At 31.8% G+C, this 17,014-nt stretch overlaps 1 protein-coding gene across 1 annotated transcript in view; it reads right to left on the bottom strand.

The window, feature by feature from the left end:
- LOC134846796 (inner centromere protein A-like) overlaps positions 1-17,014 on the bottom strand; it is a 54,404-nt gene that overhangs the window by 35,322 nt on the left and 2,068 nt on the right. Inside the window, exon 2 of the mRNA XM_063864188.1 lies at positions 16,879-17,004. Coding sequence (XP_063720258.1) covers positions 16,879-17,004 — 126 coding nt within the window. The remainder of the gene's footprint in view (positions 1-16,878; positions 17,005-17,014) is intronic.

The following is a 17,014-nucleotide window of genomic DNA, read 5'->3' as shown; positions in this document are numbered from 1 at the left end:
AAGTATTTTATTTATTGATGATGAAAATATTCCAAAAAATTCTGCAAATAATATACCTGCTACGCTTGCTTTGCGGTTTACTTGTGTGTGTGTATAGCACATGTATTACAGATTGCTTTTAATAGTGCGAATAGAAATCCTATAAAATTAAACATAGCGTATAAGATAGTCAATCTTTCTAAGATGTAATAGGGTCATCCTAGAAAGGCGAGAACTTCTTTTGTTAATATTACAAAACTGAAAATATTTATGGGTGAAAAATCTTGTGGTCTGTATTTTTCACCGTTCAAATATATAAAGTCTTTAATATCCTTAAAATATCCGCTGTAGTCTTGTGTATAAATGTCTGCAAATCCTGCGGTTTCGGCAAGTTTTCTTAAATTTTGGTCGATTGATTGTCTTTGTATTGTATCCATTTGTGTTAGTAATTCTTGAAGTTGTTGTGTTCTAATGTGATGTTGTATATCAGATTTAGAATATATTCCAATTGATTGTAAATCAATATTTGGGTTGCGAGCAATAGCTCGGATACTTCTGGTAAAAACTTTTTTAGTGGTTGCATTAATGTAGGATATGGTGTGAGTAGGTAGTATTTATCTTCGTCAGGGTTTAGTTGTACGACACTGCGGTATCCCAAAAATATATTCGTCTTGAAAGTGTATCCACAAAATGTACTTTATTTTCGTAGAATATGGGGATTCTTTTATAACAACGTTTATTTTCAAAAACATATAAAGGTGATACTTTTTTAGTGCAAGTATAAAACCATAGTATGTTTCCTTCGTAATCAAGAAAATTTGATCTATTTCCTGATAATAAATAGCCTGCATAGGGTATTTTTAAAACTGCTAATGCGAGTGATTGTAAGATTTGTGTTCTTTCTAATTCGCATAGTTGATGAAGTGTTTCTAATTCAGAAAGTGGCATTTCTTGAAAAATTCTACTAATTGTGTAGTCTAACTTCATATCTAGGTGAATATCATAATGTATATTTCCAAAGTAGGTGTTATTAATAATCGATAATTCTTGTAAACGTGTACTTTTACTATCGAATGGTGTTAGTTTTCCACCAGGTTGGCCATTACTTTTATAGACGTTCACTGGGACGCATGATCTGCCTTCATTTATAGGGTGACTTGTTGCGTATGGGTCAAACTTGATTTTTCCAGTGGTCATGTCGAAACTTTTTTTGTATTCAACGAGTATTTCTGAATATTGTGTTTTTTAGAGTGGATTTGTATATTTACATGCTAATTCTGTTTTCTGATAGATTTTAAAACGTGTTAATTTATTTTCTATATCGTGTGAATTTTCGAAATTTTTACTTCGTTTGTAAACTGGGTTCACTTGTTCGTATGGAATTGATTCAATAAAATATTTTTCATGAACTTTTATTATTCGAGCGTGTATTTTTGCTACTTGAAATGTTGTGCATGTATCTTCGGGAAACCAAATAATTGTTGCTTGGGTTCTTGTTGTAGGGTCACAATAACCTTGATAGTTTTTACAAGGTAATCTAATTCCTTGATAGATCATTGTGTTATCAGATAAATCTCATGTAAGTTGTGTTTTTTCAAGCTGTTTTTTCCAATCAAAAAACATTATTTCTTGATATCCTTTATTTTTTGTGTCTGCTTTGCAGTTTGAAGGATTATTTATTCCAATGTGTGGTATCCAATGTTTATCGTGTATATCATAAGATAATCGTCCTTGTGCGCCATTATATGCGTATTTTTCGTCTTAAAATGTCCTTGGTGTACAGAATCGGCAAAGACTTGGAAATTTACTATTTTTCTGTTTGAGTGTTTATTTTTTGTTATATTTAATCTGAGTAATTTGTTTTTACAATCATCAGGGTTGCGATGTAAAAGTCTTTCTATATTGTTTTGATAAAATGATTCCTGATCAAGTCCGTTTTTATTTCCGTTAGAAACTTGCAAACAATGTACTTTCTTTTCGGAAAATGTTGCTGTAAATTTATATCCTGTGATTGTCGTTGCTTGGGCTTTTGAAAACAATGTTGCTATGTTATGTTTTTTGTTCATTTTCTTCACAATCATAATGTGTTACTAATAAATTCTGGGGTCCTGTGCGAGGAGATGGATTTGTGTTTTGGTCAGAAAATATTAGAAGAAGGATGTGTTGAAATGTTAATATCTTTAAAACATACATGTGTATGATAATCCGGAATATGGGTTATAAAAAGTGATACAGCCAATTGTGTTTTTTGTATATCTGTCGTATTTATATATTACGTCAGTCGTTATAAATGGTGGTGGTAGCGATTGAGGTGTTATATTTGGTGGACTTAATGGGTAGGGGTGTTGTACAAAATTTTTAAGTTTGATTTTTATTTCAAATTTTTATTGATGACTGTTTTGTTGTAGTATTTGAATGTTATGTTCTCGGATATCTTCGGGGATATATTATCTATATTGTAATCTATTAAGTGCCCAACTGTGTTGTCGTTGGTTTTCGTTTTGTTGTCCGAATAGTGGGTGAGGTGCTACAAATGTATTCCAGTCTAATCGTAGGGTTATGTTTGTTGATTGTTCTCTGTATCGAGCGTCGATATTATTTGGAAAATTTAATGGGAAAATTGATGAAGATATTTGGCTTATTGATGGAGTCGAGGGGAGTGATAATGTTTCTGGCAAGGATGATAATGTTGTATCTGATGAAGTATCTATTGGATCATTTACTAAGTTTGGTTCTCCTTGTGGGCAAGTTTGTAATGCCCAATAAGGTAGTTGTTCGGCGGTGTTAGGGGGGTTAAAAGGATTTTCACGTATTTGTGCGGATGTTGGTGTTGATCCTAGATAGTGTGAGGGAATATTAGGTGTAATTTGTTGTGAGGTAAGCGTAGGAGTGTCTGGTATTGTGATATTAGAGATTTCTGAGTTTGATGGTGTTGGTGATTGAGGTATGCTAAAAGTAACTCTAGGAGTTTGAAAATTTCTGTTTCTTCTTGGATGTATAATTTGTCTGTTTACTTCAACTGTATTTTGGTTTTGGCTAATATGTCTGATTCGATTTAAATCTTGTTGTAATGTGGGGTACAAATTGTATGGTGGTTCACTTAGAGATGCTTGTCGTTGAACTCGTTCAAGTGGTTCAGATAAGCGGGCGTGTCGTTCAAAAGTATACGGGTTGTCTTGAAATGAAAAGCGTGTAGATGTTTGGGGGTTTTGGGTAGTTGTAGGTATTATTGGGTTTTCTGGGGGAGGTGTCGGTGAAGACAGTTTTGGTGGTGGTTGGTTAGCAATTTTGGAAGTGTGTCTGATGTACAGATTTTTTAGTGGGAAGATTTATGTTTATTGTAATACCCTTCGATGAATATAATTTAAAGGATTGTTGCTAAGGCGAATGTGACTATTGCCTTTTTTACACATTTGCACATTGTCATAATTAGGGATGATAAAAATGTGATGAAAATTACAAATAGTAAAAAAATATCTGTTCTACTAAAAATTGTTCGTATCATTTAAATAGACTTTAAATTATCGTACCTCTGGATGTTGTCAATGATTTGGGAAAGTTGTAAATATATTTCAAATAGTGCGTAGAAAAATAAAAATATCTTGCGAAAAATTATTAAAAGAATTATAAAAGCTTCAAAAATTTCAATAAAAAATGTTATCAAAAGTTTAAGTAGAATAAAAAGTTTTATGAAAAAGTTTATGATTAAGTTTTTAAGAGTGTCGACTGTTAGTGAGAAAAGCATTTAAGAAATGATTCGTTCGTCGAATGTTTTTTGAATTTCTGGGGCGAAACTCAAGTGTGGTCGGATTATTCATTGATTTTTTGACAAGTGGGTTGAGTTTCTTGAAAATTAGTTGGAGGCATATTTTATGGTGCTCGGGAGGTCTTCTTTGCTTTATTTTTATTTGGTGAGTAAACTGGGATATTTTTGAAATATTTGTATCATCGGCCAAAAGATCATGGTCTTTTTCCACTTTAGGCTAATTTGCCATTTTTGGTTGGAGGGTTTTTGAGGGCTAAGTTGGGAAAATATTGTTGATCTTTGCATTATTAGATAGGGGAGGGTTGTAATATTATCTTGATATTTATTTTAGTTGTCAAGTTTTAGCGAGTTGCTTATTTTTGACCTCGAGGTTGTAAAGTTATAGTTATAGATATGCCTGGAGATTAATATCTGTCGGCTAGTAGGTTGATGTTAGAGATATTGAAGATGACGGTTCTGAGTGAATCCTATTGGCTGAAACTGAACTAGAATTATTGTGTATATTTCAGCTTGTTATTTTGAAAATGTGAAAGTTTTAAAATTATTGAGAAGTGAACGAATTATTAATTTGAAAATTAAAGATTAATTCTGAAGTTCAACTTTCTGTAATATTTTAGATTGTGGGATGAGTGTTTTGTAATTTTTTCGTGGTTGATTTCTAAGTCGTGATGATTCTCTATGTTCGGATTTTTTTTTTGTTCTTGTGGTAAAATTTTTTCTAACTTTTTCCTATTTTTCTTTCCTTTTCGGAATAATCTAGTTCTGGTGCGTTTGTACCTTTATGAATTGTGTTTTGTTTTGGAGTGTGTTTATTATAATTGTCATCCTTTACATTTGTGTCTTGTTCCATTTGTGTATTGTTTTGAACAACTTTTAAACCGGTGAAAGAATATAATTGGGTTTATTCGCGTAAAGCGTATTTTTTCGGGTAGTAAGGTAATAAATTGTTACAATGTTGAACAATTTCTTTTTTTGTTGAATCTGTGAGTTTTTATGTTACTTCAGTAAGTTTGGCAATTATCTGGTATGGTCCTTTTCGAAGTGATTGTAATTTTTTAGAGTTTCCTTTTTGTGTATGGAAATTAGGTAATAAGACAAATGTTCCAATTTTTAAATCTGTGGCTGGCATAAAACGTGAATTAACTTGGTTTTAATGTTTTGCCTTTGTAACAATGTCTTTTTTACTTTTTGGTAGATTTCCTTGTGCTTTTCGTCTCTATTTAAAGTCCATTCGGTATGTGTGTTGGATGCTAATTTGAGAATTTGTGGGTGATGAAAATGATCTTCATCATGTGTGTGTAATGGTAGATTATAGCATATTGAATCTTTATTTGGTTTGCAATGTCCTTGTGCATTTTTGTGGGCATTTAGTGTGAACATAATTGGTTTCTTTGGTTTTTGATTAAAAAGCATTTCATATGGTGACATTTTTAAAGTTGTCCTTATTTGTGAATTGTATGATAACGGAAATAGTTTTACATCTATTGACCTTTCTGTGTATCGTGTTTCATTTCCCTTTATGATACATCTAAGATATTCTTGTAATGAACGGTTCATACCTTCGACTAATCCGTTTGTCCAAAGTGCATGAGTTGTACGTGATTTATGCTTTATATTGTATAAATGACATAGTGTGATTATTTCATTACTAATGAATTCTGTACCGTTGTCTATTACTAAAATTTCGGGTAATCCAAATTTAGCTATCCAGTGTTCGTAGAGTGTTGTGTAAGCGTATTAAGCGCGTTACAGTGTGGTACTGGGTTGAGTGCTACATAGTGCGTGAATGCATCAACAATGACCATAAGGTAGGAATTTACTTCAGAGGACGGTGAAATTACTCCTTTTGGGTCGAATGAAATTCTATGGTTGAAGTATAAACTTTGTCCTTTAAAATCTTGTTTTAGTGCTATTTGTTTTTGATTTGGATAAGGTTTGTTCAAATGACATATTATGCAATCATTGCATAAGACTTTTATCCAAATTAAATTGGAGCGTTTGGAAAAAAAAATTTTGTGTAAAATTCGAGTTTGTCTTTTCTGATCCTGAGTGTCCTTTTGTATTTTGTGTATGGGAGATGTTGAATGCTATCAATATCATACTTAAAGGGAGACAGGGGACTGTAGAACCTAATTGATATTCTAAAAGATCTGTATTTTCATTTATTGTTGTGTTATTAAATTTTCGAAAATATCGGAGAAGTGTTTTGTTTCCTAAAATTGTTGTATCAGCTTTTGCTGGTTTTGTTTTGTATTTATGCCATTATTTTAGTTGTCTAAGTATTGGGTCAAAATTTTGGTATCGTTTTATAAGTTCAAGTGTAATTTTTTCTGTTGGTGGGAGAAAAATATTGTCAGTTTCTAGTTTTGATAGGGGAATTGTGTCAAGTGGGTCATGGAGGTTAAAAACTTGATTTATCGTATATTTTGAGTCATTTGTTTGTGGCCTTGATATTTGTTTTTCATTTAGTGGAAAAAAGTCTTTTTTATGCAGTTGTTGTCTGATTTTCTTTTGTTGCGTGTTATTTTTTATCCATTGTGAGAATGGAATTGGCTTAAACGTAGATTTTCCTAATAAATCAACTTCATAGTGATTATTTTGGCAATCTAGATAGAGTGGGAAATGTTGTAAATTATTTTTTGCGATTGATCAAATTCAGTTTTCACTGCGTATTTACATTCTAATCGGGGTGATGTTTTATCTTTCGCGAGATGAATTTGATATTTTTTGGTATTTCAACTGTAGTTTTTTGTGTAAGTAATTCTGCTTAATGTATCTTCTGTTAATGCAAGATTTTTCCCTGCCGCTCCAAACTATAAGTAATTTTGGGAATTTCGTCAAAATTAATTGAAATCTATAAACTCTAAGTTTGGATTTGATTTTTGTCTCAAAAGAAATATAATAGGTTTATGATCTGTGAATAAAACTGTTGGGATTCAAGTATCAGAAGTTCGTATTCTGTAAGTGTGTATATTGTAGCTGTACACTCTCTCATTAGGGTGGAGAGTCGTAGCTTGGCTTGTGTAAATAATCATGAAATTGCTGATATCAGATTCATCTTATTTGTTCCACTATGTGATTGTAATAATGCTGCGCCGATGCCAAAATTTGAAGCATCGCACATTGCATAGAATGGTTGCTTTGGATCTGGAATGGTGTTTGAAATTTGTTCTGTCAAGAGCTTTTTAATTTTGTCAAATCGTGCTTGGAGTTCAGAAGTCCATTCAAAATTATTTTGTTGTCTGAGGATGTTATAGAAAGGTCCTAACTATAATTGCATTTTGTAAACATATTTATTTAAGAAATTTAACATTGCTTGATTTTAATGGAGTGATAGTGTTTCGTTCAATATTATGTCCTAAAAATTTAACGCGTGTTAAAAAGAAATGTGATTTATCCCGGGCTGCTTTCAGATTTTCGTTCTGAACTATTTTATGATATTGTTCCAAAAGTGTAAACATTTCGTCTTTAGTTCGTGATTGCATAAAAACATCATCTAAATATATGATTGCATTTTTCTTGAGTATTAGGGGTCTAAAAATTTTACTCATGAAAGCTGAAAAAGCTGCTGGTCCTATGGATATTCCATAGAATAATCGATTAAGTTCGTATTGCTGATTTCCAATAACAAATTGTGTTAATTGTCCCGACTGTTAATCTAGTGGCATTTGATTGTCAGCACTATTCATATCTGCGGTTAGAAGTCTTTACCATTTATCTTTGTTAGAATAACTCGTATTGGTTCAATGGGCCAATTACAATTTGATTCATCAATTAGTGAACTGAGATATCTAGCGTCTAAAACTATTTTTAGTGATTCACCTTTAGCTAGAATGATAACAGGGTTGATAAAACTGTTACCTTTTGGTTGTTCCTCCTTATTTACTGGTGATATAATTTCGTATTGTTCCAAAATACTTATTAATCTATTGACCTTGTCTTGTAAAAGAATTGGTACTTTGCTTGCTCTTTGCTTTTTGAAAACTGCGTCAAATTTTAATGGAAGATGTAGTGATGAACTAATTTTTCCAACGTCAAATTTTGATGTTGCGTAAACTGATGAAAATTTTATTAGTTGTTGGGCTAATTTATCAAATTCATTTTGTGTTATTTGTGAATGTTGAAAATTAAACATTGTTAAAAACTTTTGTCCTTCTTCTGTTTAATTTGTTATATTGAATGTCTGTTTGAAAAATGGGGTTTTTGTGAAATAATCTGTGTTTCTTTTTTCATTACTTATTATATTTTTTAAGGACTATTCTTCATCAAGAATTGTTGATTGACAAATATCTAATAGTTGTAATTTATTATTAACTCTGTATGCTACTTCTTTTACATTGGAAATTGTAGCATTGGTTTCGCAATATCTTAAAAATCCTACGGGTAGTGTTATTCTATTTGGTGTATTATTATACACGTGTAGTGAAATAGTATCAGAATTAGTGTTTCTTTCGTATTTATTGATGAGATTGTGATTTTGAAAAATTTGTGGATAGGTCTAAATTCGAAGTCTGACATAAAATGTTGTTGTCTATTTTGGCTTTTTTCATACTGATGAACTTGTTTTATTGAAAAATTTTAGACTTTTCCTGATAACGGTTTCAAGTGTTTTCGTTCTTGATTTTAAATAGGGTAGAGTTTTGAGAAAAATGGTGGTTGTTTGTTTAATTTTTGAAAGAATGTTAAGGCAGTGTTTTTCATTCTTGTATATTTTTCTTTTATGTGGATTTTACTGTTTAAGCTGTTTTTTGTAGGTATATATTGAGTGATAAACGCTATGCCAATGATATTATGCTTAATATCAGTAAATTAAAATGTTTGTTTGAATGGTTTGTTCAAAATCTTGTTTTGTTCCATTGTTCATGTGAGAACAAGGGATAGTTGGATTTCTCCGTAATTTACTAATGTTGATCCTTGTGCTGTTGCTAATTTACTAGATGTTTCGAGGGGTTTTAAATTTGGATGTAGTGTTCTAATTTCATTCCATGTAGGGATGTTAATGATATTTGACTCTGCTCCTGAGTCGATTAAAAAATCAATTTCAAGATCTGGTGGTTGAAATTCTTTATTTTTTGGGCTCTCTAAGAGAAATGGGTTGTTTAAATTGTTTTTTTGAATGTTTAGATAAATATGATTTGTGTTTGAGCATTGTATTTTGTCTTTTTTATCAGGTTTAGTTAGAGTGTTGATTTTGTTTACTTCCTGGTTGACTTGTGAATTATTATAAATTGGTCCCATATAAGAATTATTTAGAAGTTGTAATTGATTTTCGTTTATGTGTGAACTAAAGGGTTGTTCATATATGATAGGTTCATAGTCATTTTCGACTGTTATCATGTTTACTGACAAGGTATTGTCTGTATCACTTTCAGTATCTTTTGATTCACAATTAATATGATTTAATTGTATTTCGGTATTTTCTATGTTATCAAAACCTGGGGGGTCTGAAGTTATTTCTTCATTTGTTTGTACTTGATTAATTTGTCTTTGATGCTTTGGTGTGTTACTTCTATATCGATGTTGAGAATCGGAGTAACGGCTATTATTCCTATGAGGTGACCGGGAATAATATCTGTATCTATTGTATAGCTTAAATTTCGGTTTCGTGAATTATTTCGTGATCTAATTTGATAGTTGTCTTTTGATCTCTGATAAATTGATATATTGTATGAATTATTCTGTGATCAGTTGTTTTGATAATTCTGATTTCGATTGTTTGAGTAACTTCTGTTCCTATTGTTTGAATAGTTTCTATTTCTGTTGTACGATGAGTTTCGTGATCTGTTGTTGGAATAGTGTCCATTCCTTTAGTTTGATTGGAAACTGAAGTCAAAAAAAAATTGAGTTGCGTTTGAATTCGATTGTGGATAGTTAATTTGACTACTGGATCGACTATATCTGTTTTGCGAGAAATTTCGTGAATTTCTTTGTTCGGGCGATCTACCTCTATTACTATAGTTATATGGTGATTGATTTCTAGAATAATTGGGGTTGCTTGGAAGTGGTTTTCCAGAGCTATTTTTACTGTGTATTTTTTTGTTTGGTAGGTTTTGATCTTTTTTCATGTATTGATAAATTGACTTATTTGGTTCTTTTTGCTTTTGAGGTTTATTATGATTGTCTTATTGTTTTTGTCTACATTCGGAAATGCATGTCCGTATTTTCGGCAATATTTACACCATTTTTTGAAAGATGGTTTACCCTTATACTTTGGGTTCTTTTCATAGATGTTAAGAATTTCAGTGATTTTTTCAGATAGATCTATATCTGATTCTTGTATGTAATTTATATGTGTAGGATTTGTTTCAATGCGATTAACAAACTGTAGTTTTAGATTCTCTGTTTCTTCAAGTTTCATTGTGATTTCTGCTTCTTCTAGTTTATCTACTAATTTTCTAAAATCTAAATCTGGTTCTCGAATTGAGGAAGGATGAGATGCTCTTTTCTTTATAGCAATTTTCCTTAGTTGTGGTGTTAAGGTCATCATTAAAATTTCTGTCATTTTTGTTTTCTTATAATCATAGGTATTAAGGGAGTATTCCTTCCGCACTAGTGTTTCGATTCGAACTGCTAACTGTTTGATTGTTTCATTTGGTAACCTGCTAATTTCATTGCATAAAACTCCCTGATGTTGTTTGTTTCTTTCAGAATCAAACATTTTTGAAAATTCTTGTGTGAATCTTTTCCAATCTGATTTTACGTCTATAGGTAGTACTGAAAACCATTTTTGGGCTGCTCCATCTAGTGTTGTTTGTATTAACGCTGTGCGTCTATGTATCCAATTTTGATGGAATGGTGAATTGATTGACTCGGGTCCAATAGTCAAAATTAAATTTGCTGTGACTGCATTTAGGTAATCTTCTACTGAGTGTTCAGGGTCTGTAACTGTGAATACCATCAATGGTTTATTGGATATTATTGATGATCCTCCCATGAGATATGGGTTTATAGTCATTTGTAGTCATTCTGCGGCATTTGGTATTTGCGAGAAATTTGTAAGTTGGTTTTTCGTTATTTCATGTTGTTGTAGATGATATGGTAATGGTATTTCATTTTGCATTTGAGTTGGTTGTTAGAAATGCATAGTCATTGGGTTTTCTGATTGTATAGGTTGAAAAGATTGTGTGTTAATCTGGTTTGGAATTTGCATTGGTTGTTGATTCTGTATATCTGTTGGATTTTGTGGGTAAATTTTCATATTTTGGGATGGTTGAGATTGTCGCGGTCTTTGTGTGCAATATTTTTGTGTATATGGTGCAAAAATATCTGGTTGATAATAATCATCATCATATGATGTTAAATAATTTGTATAATAAGCTGTTTGTTGTTTATTTTTATTTTGTTGGAAAAATGGGTAATTTTCACTTTGATCCTGTGGAGGGTGTGAATTATTTTGAAAATTTACAGAATTGGCTGATGTTTTTGGGAGATTCCAATATTTAGAACATACGTGGTTGTTATTTATTCGAGGAGGGTGATTTGATCTTGATGAATAAGCGTAATTATAGTTATCTTCTGCAAAATTGCTTCTTGGGAATGTTTTTCGTGATTTTAACGGTTTTGTCATTGGTCTATATGTATGGTAATCCATATGTGAATACTTGGGAGCAACCGAGGGTTTAACGGTTGATTGTAAGGTTACTTGTGGTATTGTTGTGTTTCTATTTTTTGGTGTTGTAAGATTTGGATGTCTCGGTGAGATATTTTTTGTGTAGTTGTTACTGTTGTGTGGACTATTTCTTCATTTATGAAGTGTGATGGTGTTTGAATATCTTGTTGTGTAAGGTTTCTAGTTCCATTGAGGTTTTCATGATGTATTACTGTTGAGTTTAAGCTATTATTTTGTGTGTCGGGTAAAAATGTATTATATTTTAAAGGTGTTGCATCAATTGTTAATGGTTTTATTTTTACATAATCTGGATGAAGAGATATTGTATTTATTGCTTGACTGGAGAGGTCAACTGGGATGTTTAGAAACAGTGGGTGAGACCATTCAGGGTCCCAAACGTAATCTGATTGTTCTGCAATGACAGCGTCGTCATTGGTACTGTGAGGTCTAAAGTTTTTTCTTGCTTGTTCAATTAAGTCGATGTTGTGTGTAAAATAATCAATTGTAAAAACATGCTATTATTTTTTGAAAATCGTGTATAGTATTTTGTGAAACATCATTATTGGTAAAATTTTCACAAATTGCGTTTAGAAATGTTGAGAATGCGGCGACCTTGTTTCTTAATTTTGTGTGTTTCGATGTTTGGATTGGTGATGTACTTTGAGCTTCTGTTCTTTCTAATATAGATAAATAAGTATATATTATTGCAAAAACTTCGTTGGTGAATATCGAGTTTGCTCTCTGTGAGTTTTGATATTGTATGCTTTTGATATATTCTGTGAGTACATTTGAAAAATCTAAATCAATATCGTCTGTGTGAATAATATATTTATTATATGCTGTTCTTGGTGTACTGATTTCTATGGTGTAGATTCCGTATTTTTATGTTAGGTTACATATTTCCTTTAAATAATGTTCTATAATTTTTCTTTTGATTTTTATATCTGGGAATTCTGATTTGCATGGGCTGATTCCTGGTTCAAACAAATTTACGAGTAAATTTTTGCAAACTCGTGTTTTCCTCTATCATTTAGTGAATTTATAACAAAGGTAAAAACTGTTTCTTCGTCTGGACTCTCGTCACTTTGAGTGCTGCTCATTTTTTTGTTGGATAACTGTTATATATTTATTAATATGTCTAATTGGTTGATTCCATTTGTATAGGTGTACTGGTTTGTGTTTATATTTCTTTTTTATTCTGTTTTTTCCTTTTTTTGATGAAATTGAAGTTGTTTCTGATTTGGAAAATATACTGGATCCCGGGTTGGATAATTTTTATTTGTTGTGTCTTCTATTTTGTAAAGTACTTCTAGACTAGTGACTTCTGATTCGGAAAATGCATTTCTGTGTTTTGTAAATCTTTTTCGTGTTATTTTTGTCTTTGTTTACTTAGAATTTTTCTTTTTAGTGTTTGTCGTTTTGTGTGAATGTACTCAACTGTTTGTGTATGTGTGATTTTACAAGATCTTTTTTTTGATTATTTATTTTGCAGTTGTGTATTACGATTGTTTGTTTTTTCCCTAGTTTTTTTAATGACATAAGGGCTAGGATGATGCACGCAAAATTATTTTTAGTGATTTTAATTTCCTAGACTGTTAGTCCTAACGATTTTTTGGTTAGCTTAACCTGGGTCTTTTGTTCAGGGTTGGAGAGAAAAGTATATCAATTCCGAAGAATGAGTTTTACTTTCTCGTGGCTAGTCTAAGCTAAGGTGTTAACTTACTTAATCTTACTTAGGTGTAGTGATTGTGTTCAAGGGTTGGAGAATAGTATATCGATCCACAAGGTTCAGGTATAATTAGAACGCGAGTAGTTCTTTCGATACTATTTTTAACTTACAAAATTTAAGATTTATCCTGGGTCGTATAAAACGAGGGGTCAAGTGAAGGATGAATAACCGAAGTTCTTCACTGTTTAGCTTAATTTGAATGTTTAGTATTTAAAAAATTTCTATTAGTCCTGGGTCTTTTGAAAAGGTTGGGTAGTGAATCGACGTTTGAGGTCGTTAGACACTTGATAAGTGGGTGGGGGAGAACAAAATTGTTCTTTTTGATCCAAGGATAAGCCTTGATGATCAGAATTAAAATTAGAAAGGAGAAAATTAAATTAGATGCAAGGAAAGCCTTGATGATCTGGTTCAAGATTAAATACAATTGAGTTTAAAGGATATGAAATTTAAGATAAACTTTTTGAAATAACTGAAATTTGTTAAATTTTAGTTTTGGTGAGTTTAGTTGATTTATGACTGCTGTTATGTTTAGATGATGAAGCTGGAACAACAGGATGATTTACATTTTACTAACAATTTATTGTCATGATACTAATTTTTACTTTTCTTTTCAATAAATATTTTTTCAAATATGTTTTATATAGTACTGCAGAGTTGGAAGGAATGATTTGAGATGTTTTTATCAAGCGTTATTGAACAATAATAATTTTATTTAGCGCCAGTAATATTCAATGAAGATTTTCTTCAAGGATTTCATGTTTGCAAATGAAAATCTAAATTCTTTGCTAGTAGGATTCTAAATATAAAAGTTTGTGTTGGCTTTTGCCGTACGACCATGAAACTAAATGGTAAATTTTTTTTGTAGTCGTATGTCGTCTCTTGTCCGAGGTCTTTTTCCAATAACGGATAGTTCTCGTATTGTACGGAATAGCGGCTCTGATCTATTGAGTCGTAGAGACCATTCAATTAAGTTATTGTCGTGTAACATTTTGAAAATGTTTTGTCTAATTCTAACCTATTTTTGGTTAATTCTAAGCTCATTTGTTTTTTAAGGTTTTTATTCGAGACTTATGGTCGCATCAGATGAGTTATATATGAGGTGTATAACTCATAGAGTAATTTCGGATAGGGTACACCGTCTGCTCGTCACACTATCTTATTTTCGGCCGAATAGATTCGTGCAACTTCTTAGTCTAATACCGATCCTAACCTTACTCTTATATCTACTAGTTTCAGGGTGTTTAAATAGTCTCTGCTAGGTTTAATAGATCTAGAGTAAACTGGTTTTATTGCGGCTGCTGAAGTTCTCGAGGAGAGGCAACTAATTTCTAAGTTAAATTCAAATCTCTCTGGTGCTGAAATTACAAGTAATTTCAGCACTTACAAATAAATGGGTTTTGTTAGTTAGATGATTATGATTGGTTAATATTAAATATTTTACAGTGGTAAAATATCTAATTTATATAAAATAATAAAATGTAGTTTAGATCAGGTTCCAGTATACTTTTGCTTTTAAATTCAACATTTCTGATTTATTTCAACATAGTCTAGTTTCAATTCAATCAGACTGTTTGCAGTATACACCTTCAATTTCAACGCGCCATTTTCCGGTTTTTAATCATTTTTAATTGCTTTTTTTAAATTTAATTTCAACAGCTGTGTTTGAATTTCAACGAGCCTGCTCGATGAAAGCATCAGCAATATTTCAACATAACAACATTCATTTCCTCAGTTGTATTTCAAAGTAGCCCCAAATTATATGCTGTTTTAAAAACATGTGTTTGTAAACCATCTCTTTTTAAACAGTATTTATAAGATCGGAGCCTTTTTTTCTATAGACAGTTTTAAAAATGCCAATCTGATGTTACACTTGATTCAGCTCCATGGTTTTTTTTTGGTTCACGTTTATACAATCCTGGCTTAGGGCAATCCCAAAAATTTGTTTATAAAAAGCACTTTTTCAAGTCTTTTTTTTTAATTGGGTTAAATTTGGACGAAAAAATATGATGATACTAGAATTTGACCTGAACCTTATCATCCTTTATTTTTGCAAAGTTAGGACCGTAATGGAAAAATTAAAACGAGGCACTTTTTTTTTAATTCAGTATGAACCAAACAAAAAGAGTCAATTGACTTCGAACTGCTACGGAATCCACAACAAAACAAAAGTGCCGACAAAATTTACGCTACAGGTATTTGTACGCGGAATCCACTGAAATTTTGTTAGTGGAATCCACTTACATGTTAGAACATATTTAAAGGCTTGTCTATCGAATCCAGGACATACAGACTCAAAATTGTGCGCCTATCCAGTGCACTGTCTGGCTTCATAATGAACCAAATGGAAGGAGGCACTTTAAGGATTTCATTGTGGGTCTAAGCTTTTCAAAAAAAGCTTTCTGAAACTTTCTGTTAAATTCTGAGCAATTTTTGTCCTCAGTATTTGTCCTAAAGTCAACCCAGTTTGGGTAAAACAAATTCGAAAACTGCAGCTTGAATAACTTGTTCGTTTGATATATATCACAAGTGTATGCGCCTGTTCAACTCCAAATGCAGTAAAAATGCAAACTGTCATCAAAATGTGGCAATTTTTAACTGCCCATACCAAAAGAATTGCATATATGGGTTCAATTTTTGATGAAATGAGAGATGACTGAGAGAAGTGTGTTTTGAAATCTCCATGTATAGGCTATAAATAACTATCATTAACGAGCTTAAATTAATTTATTTTTTGAATTTGAAACGATTTTGTTGTGAAATAGTGTTAGGAGTGTTGAAATCAAAAATCAGTAAATAAATTGGATCTACTTAAAAATCTCCTCTTCCCAAGAAGGGTGGAAATTGTTAAGAAGATTAAGTCAGTCGAATTTTTGACCAATCATAATGCAGCAAAATTAGAATACTCAATAAAAGCTCTAGCTCTAGTGCTAATTTATTGTATTGGAATGGAGGTTTTCAGTAGAGTATATCATAGAGGCTGGGGCAGCGGCGCATCTAGGATTGTGTCGAGGGGGGTGGGGCGAACTTTCAAAAAAAAATTAAAAATTTATTTTATTTTCTCATAGATCATTGTAAAGACCCTAATTAGACAAAAATTTCTGCGCCGCCGGCAAATTTTTGAAAAAAAACAGGCCAAAAAGGGCGTTCAAAAATAGTATATTTTGGCGCCAAAGGCTCCTTTAGAAAAGTTTTAGAGTAAGTCAGCCTTAATGGATATCTCAAAATAGTACAAAAGGGGGACCCTTTGGGTTGGCAGAGGGTCGAAATCCTGAAGTGGGGTCGAATAACTCAATTTTCTTGAACGTTTTCTTTTTCAACAAAAAAATTGCATGAACCGTCTGTGATTAATGCTTTTTTGTTGTATGAGTTGTATTTTTTAATTCATATGTTTGCGTGAACCTTCTCAAGCTCAAATAACAAAAGCTTATGCAAAACTGGGAAAAAAATTTTTGGAGTGATTATTAGAATAACTATCTAGAAAAAAGAAAAAGCGCTACCTTAAAACTTGTGGTAATCTGGAATACGCTATGCACCCAAAAAACAAATAAAATTTCGCTCACAGAGCAAACATTTTGGTAAAATATTAATTCTTTTTCGCTAAATTGGATTTCGCTTCGTAAAGATTTTTTTTAAATGGACTTGTTCCTTTGATCACAAAATTTCCATGTAGAAAAACTAAGAATTTTACGGGCCATTGCTTTCATTTGCACTTTTCCACAGACTAATTAATTGTATGAACGAATTCTTGCCAAAAAAGCTAATTATGAGTTTAGTCATAATAGAGTAGATTCTCACGTGCGTGCCGTGATGTGTTCTGTCTTTCCGCTCTCTCTTCCTCTTCCAGAGTAGTCAGAGGGAGTCCCATTGCATCCATTTGGACGTCCGGAAGCGAGTTGACATCATTAGCTATGGAGGGGGGCACTTGTTCGCG

Source organism: Symsagittifera roscoffensis, chromosome 5 (assembly GCF_963678635.1).
Source record: "Symsagittifera roscoffensis chromosome 5, txSymRosc1.1, whole genome shotgun sequence".
NCBI classification, from domain to species: domain Eukaryota; kingdom Metazoa; phylum Xenacoelomorpha; order Acoela; family Convolutidae; genus Symsagittifera; species Symsagittifera roscoffensis.
The sequence above is the reverse complement of the archived record's forward strand: the minus strand, read 5'-3'. Positions and strand labels throughout refer to the sequence as shown.